Source organism: Rattus norvegicus, chromosome 5 (genome assembly GCF_036323735.1).
Source record: "Rattus norvegicus strain BN/NHsdMcwi chromosome 5, GRCr8, whole genome shotgun sequence".
Classification (NCBI taxonomy): domain Eukaryota; kingdom Metazoa; phylum Chordata; class Mammalia; order Rodentia; family Muridae; genus Rattus; species Rattus norvegicus.
The window spans coordinates 91,917,020-91,922,890 of record NC_086023.1 but is presented as its reverse complement, the minus strand read 5'-3'; the positions used below and the strand labels follow the sequence as shown (position 1 = coordinate 91,922,890).

The 5,871-nt window shown below is 41.2% G+C and overlaps 1 protein-coding gene across 1 annotated transcript; it reads right to left on the bottom strand.

The window, feature by feature from the left end:
- Nucleotides 1-2,600: 2,600 nt before the first annotated feature.
- Nucleotides 2,601-5,610, bottom strand: Zfp101l1 (zinc finger protein 101 like 1). The gene has a single exon (XM_039111549.2). The coding sequence runs from the start codon at nucleotides 5,211-5,213 to the stop codon at nucleotides 4,113-4,115; it is 1,101 nt and encodes a 366-aa protein (XP_038967477.1). The 5' UTR covers nucleotides 5,214-5,610; the 3' UTR covers nucleotides 2,601-4,112.
- Between the last annotated feature and the right edge of the window lie 261 nt (nucleotides 5,611-5,871).

The window sequence follows — 5,871 nt, the reverse complement described above, 5'->3', positions numbered from 1 at the left end:
TGGGCATATACCCAAAAGATGCCCCAACATATAAAAAAGACACATGCTCCACTATGTTCATTGCAGCCTTATTTATAATAGCCAGAAGCTGGAAAGACCCCAGATGCCCTTCAACAGAGGAATGGATACAGAAAATGTGGTACATCTACACAATGGAATATTACTCAGCTATCAAAAACAACGACTTTATGAAATTCGTAGGCAAATGGTTGGAACTGGAAAATATCATCCTGAGTGATCTAACCCAATCACAGAAAGACATACATGGTATGCACTCATTGATAAGTGGCTATAAGCCCAAATGCTTGAATTACCCTAGATGCCTAGAACAAATGAAACTCAAGACGGATGATCAAAATGTGAATGCTTCACTCCTTCTTTAAAAGGGGAACAAGAATACCCTTGCCAGGGAAGAGAGAGGCAAAGATTAAGACAGAGACTGAAGGAACATCCATTCAGAGCCTGCCCCACATGTGGCCCATACATATACAGCCACCCAATTGGACAAGATGGATGAAGCAAAGAAGTGCAGACCGACAGGAGCCGGTTGTAGATCGCTCCTGAGAGACACAGCCAGAATACAGCAAATACAGAGGCGAATGCCTGCAGCAAACCACTGAACTGAGAATAGGACCCCCGTTGAAGGAATCAGAGAAAGAACTGGAAGAGCTTGAAGGGGCTCGAGACCCCATATGTACAACAATGCCAAGCAACCAGAGCTTCCAGGGACTAAGCCATTACCTAAAGACTATACATGGACTGACCCTGGACTCTGACCTCATAGGTAGCAATGAATATCCTAGTAAGAGCACCAGTGGAAGGGGAAGCCATGGGTCCTGCTAAGACTGAACCCCCAGTGAACTAGACTGTTGGGGGAGGGCGGCAATGTGGGAGGGTTGGGAGGGGAACATCCATAAGGAAGGGGAGTGGGGAGGGGGATGTTTGCCCGGATACCGGGAAAGGGAATAACACTCGAAATGTATATTAGAAATACTCAAGTTAATAAAAAAAAGATGTCTGATATTTATAATATAAAATATATAAATATATTATATATGGTACACCTAGTGTAAGATGTAATGATATGTAACATAGATACATAAAATTAATTGTGACCAAATCAAAAGCTTGCAGTTTCTCATGTAGTTCAATTATACATCTAGACAATATTTGCAAATAGCTTCATTGAGTTTTATCATGTTTTTTTTGTTTTTGCTTTTCTGATATTCTCTGCATTTTCCTACAAATTTTGAAAATAATTTTAAAGTTATTTTAAAAATTGAACTTATCTCTTAAATCTTATTTCCCTTTATACATCTATTGACTGGAAAATTCATCTACAGTTATAATGCAATATAATCACTGACCTGTGTTTTATGGTTACATGACAAGGGACTTGATATAATGGGTGATTATATTATTACCAGAAGACAGTTCTAAGTGGAGTCAACATTAACATTAACATTAATATTTATTTATTTATTTATTTATTTATTTTATGAAAAAGAAAAGATTTATTGGCACTCATGGTTCCAGAGGTTAGAGCCCATGATTATCATGGCCGGCAAAATTAGCAATGAGCAGTAGCCAAGACTTTACATAGTGGTATGAAAGTTAGAGTGAGAAAGAGCTAACCTGGAACAGGGTGAGCTTTGAAACCTCAAAGCCACCTCAGTGACACACCCTCTCCGACTAGGTCACATCTTCTACTCCTTCCCAACAGTTCCACTAACTGGTAAACAAGCATTCAATAGAGGAGTCTACAGGGGCTACCCTCATTGAAACCACAACGAAATCATAGCGGCCAGAGATACTGACTGCTTCCCTCCCTGGGCGGCTTGCACTGTATCTATCTCTTACTGTGAAAGTTAGACTAAATGAAGGTGACGCTGGTGTGAGATTCAGCTCAACCCTTCCAAGTCCTGCATCCAAAGTCTGCAGTGGTTCCGGCAAACAGGCCTTACCTTCAACCTCTACGGATGATCAAAGGGAAGAGTAATAGCTTGGATTACTCTGTGAATCACTTGGACTATCTGCAACAATTCAGAGATTTCCCATGCCTGATACTGGGGTTTTTATTAGTGTAGAGTTCTTGGGATAAGCACTGTTAAGCCAAGGGTCATAACATCATTTAATATACATACATACATACATGTGTGTGTATCTCTGTGTGGGAACATACATCATGTATCTATACATTTATATATTGTATATAATTTTAGGTATGTACAGGATAACAACTCCTTGAGGAATATCAAACATCTGTATTTCTTTTCTTTTTTTCGGAGCTGGGGACCGAACCCAGGGCCTTGCGCTTGCTAGGCAAGCGCTCTGCCATTGAGCTAAATCCCCAACCCCAAACATCTGTATTTTTTCTTCCTCTCTCTTTTTATTGATTTTTCTCATGCCCAATTAAAAATCTTCCCCTCCACACTTTGGCCATTTTACCCTTGGGCCATTCACCTTCAGCAATTCCCCTCACTAGGAAATTATCCTTTCCCCAATTATCAATGAAGTACTATTCAGAAAGAAAGAAGTCTTCAATCAGAAAATGCCTTGGCAGATGGAATCAACTAGAAAACAAGTATGTTAACCCAGACTCAGAAAGACAAACCTCTTCTTCTCGACTGTCCTAGCCTCAACTCTTCAGATGTGAAAAGGTCAGCTGGAGTCACCACAGAAAAATCTCATATTGCCTTCCTAATAAACAATCCATGAAACTCCTGGGTAGGACTGGGCCAAAGATAAAAATGCTCCAATTTGAGTGCACTTCTTTCACCTGATCATTTTCCAAACATTCTAGACTAACTTCTGCAACATATTTATTTCTTATATGAGCTTTAAGTACACGAAAAAGTTTCACGACTTTTATCTCATTTAAAATGACACCCAGCAGTTTCATAGTTCTGCAATAAAAATTTCATTTGGTTGTTTGTACCAAAAGCACCAAGCTTTTTTTTCTTCTTCTTCTTTTTTTTTAATAGCTGTGACAAGTCACGAATACTGAAGTAACTTTTAAATGGAAGGATTATATTGGGCTGACAGTGACAGAAGGTTAGAGGCTGTAATGATGGAGTAAACTATGGTGGCAGAACAGCCAAGAACTCACGTGAGCAGAGAGAGAGCACAGGACAGGGTAACCTAAATGATCACGTTTTGAACAAGAACCATTATTAGCTGACAGAGCTCATGGTCCAAACACATTCTTCCTTCAAACTCACAACAGGGGCAAGTTGCCAAATGCAGTGTCACAGAAATACTACTGGTACAAGTTCTCCCTGCTGCATTTCTTTGCACCGTGAGATAGTATAGGTTCTTGAAGGGACGAGAAACACAGACATGCAGGCACACACTGCTTGCATGGACGGTGCTTCTAAACACTGAATTATTTCCCACATTTGTTCCAAGCATCAAGTTCCCCTCCACTGTGAAATTATTTTATGAATGCAATAGGAACTATGGCTGCTCGAGGCTTTTCCCCACAGTTACGCCTTCAAGGCTTGTCTTCAGGCTGAATTTCTTTAATGACTTTTACCGCAGCTGCAACTGCTGAGAGCTTTTGCACGGTGCTTATATGCACAAGGCTTCTATCTAGTGTGAGTTGTTCCATGACTGTCATAGACACTTGAAGTAGTGAAGGTTTTTCCGCAGTGGTAACATTCCTCTCCAATGTGAGATGTTATACTTGGTTGAATGATGAGAACAACGGAACAGTTTCCCACATGGTAATAGACAGTTTCTCGGCAGTGTGAATCCTTTCCTGATTCCTGTGGCCATGGAACTTTCGAGGGCCTTCCCACATGTTTGCATTCATTAGCCTACTGTCTCGTATGAAGTCTTTCATGAGTGTCACGCCAAGTGGAAGTGGCGAAAGTTTTCCCACAATGCTTACATATGTAGTGAGGCTTCTCTCCAGTGTGACCCCTTTCATGAATGTCATGGTAACTGGCTGAAGTGAAGGCTTTCCCACAATGCTTACACGCATATGGCTTCTTTTCAGAGTGAGTTTTTTCATGCCTATTAAGACGAAAAGAACTACTGAAGGCTTTTCCACAGTGCTGACATGTGCTAGGTTTCTTTCCAGAGTGAATTCCTTCATGAATGTTAGCATACTAAGAAGTAGAGAAGGTTTTTGCACAATGCTCACACGCATAAGGCTTCTCTCCGGTGTGAATTCTTTCGTGCCTGTTACGATAAAGGGAGCGGGTGAAGGCTTTGCCACAGTGCTTACACGAGTAAGGCTTCTCTCCGGTGTGGATTCTTTGATGAATATTACGATAATAAGAACTGGTGAAGGTTTTCTCACAATGCATACATGCATAAACCTTCTCTCTAGTGTGTGTGTTTTCATGAATTTTACAGCGCTTGGAACTGTTGAACGACTTCTCACAATGCTTACAGGCATAAGACTTCTTTACCTTGTGAATTATTTCATAGATGTTACGCAGACTAGGTATGGTAAAAGTTTTCCCGCAGTGCCTACATGCAAGGGGCTTCTTCATATTGTGTGCCCTTTCATGAGTGTTACGCCAACTGCAACTTGTGAAGGCTTTCCCACAATGATTACACGCATAGGGCTTGTCTGCAGAGTGGCTGCTCTCATGAACGTTACGATTACCGGAGCGGGTGGAGGCTTTCCCACAATGCTTACATGCATAAGGCTTCATTTCTGCGTGAGTTACTTTATGTTTCTCAAAACTCTTTGCATACTTGAAGGTTTTTCCACACTGCTTACAAATGTAAGTCTTCTCTCCGATATGACATTTTCCATGGTTGATGAGGCTACTGGACTCGAGGAAGGCTTCTTCACAGCGCTTATGCTCATATGGTTTCAATTCTGTATGGAGTCCATCATTTTTCTGGCCACATGTGCATCTCCTTAGCATGGTCCAGTTGAGTTCCTCTCTGCCTTGTGTGCTCTCATGAGACCGACAGGAAGCAAGACTGCTACCTGCTCCCTCATACCGTTGCCGTTTATACGGTTTCTCTCTAGACGTTTGAAGTACCGTTTGAAGTACCTGAAGTGGTTCAGGACTATTTTCCAGATCTTTCTGATGTATACAAGGCTTTGCCACAGTTTCCTGACATTGAGAGTCTTCCCCTCTAGCTTTGTCTCTGACATACACTTGTGAGGGCGAATGTCCAATTATGTTGCCTACATGCGATCTGCTGTCATTTACTGTTTTTGCAGGAGTCGTGTCTTTATTAACCATATTCTCTGGAACAGGTTCCCGGTTTCCATGACAATGATTACCACATTCATATTCATGGCCTTCCTCAACCACTTGGCTTCCTGGATTTCTGCTGAGTTCGATGTGGTCATCATCTTCACTACTTTCTTCTAGTGTATTTTAGAGATCAGGTTCAGAAATGTTTCCTTCATCACATTTCTGTAGAGCTTCTTTTGACTGGGATCCAACATAGTCCACTCTCTTGAGGTGAAGTTCACAGTCACATCCTCAAAGGTCACTGGCTCCATTCCTTGCTTCTGGTGTGTTTAGGTGTCCTCCCTCAGGGGTGTGCAGCCAGCAGAACACACAGTCGCCCAAACCAGGTCCTTACAGAGATGCGCTCTACTAAAAACAATTTAAAAACCACCTTCCTGACGCGCACTCTAATATTAATATTTAAATAAACAAAAGAAACATTTTCCAAATTCAGCTCCAATTCAATTATAATCCCAAAATATCTATACCTGCTCCCCAATAGCAAGAAGGAAGAATTTGACAGAAGGAATGTCAGAGTAAGATCAGATAGCAACCAGTCAGAACAGTAATAATTAAAATATAAATTTCCTGTGTTTTCAACAAGTATGCAAGTTAGGTTATTTGTAGAAATCCTTTCTGAGCTGGAGGCCATTCTCAGTAGAAA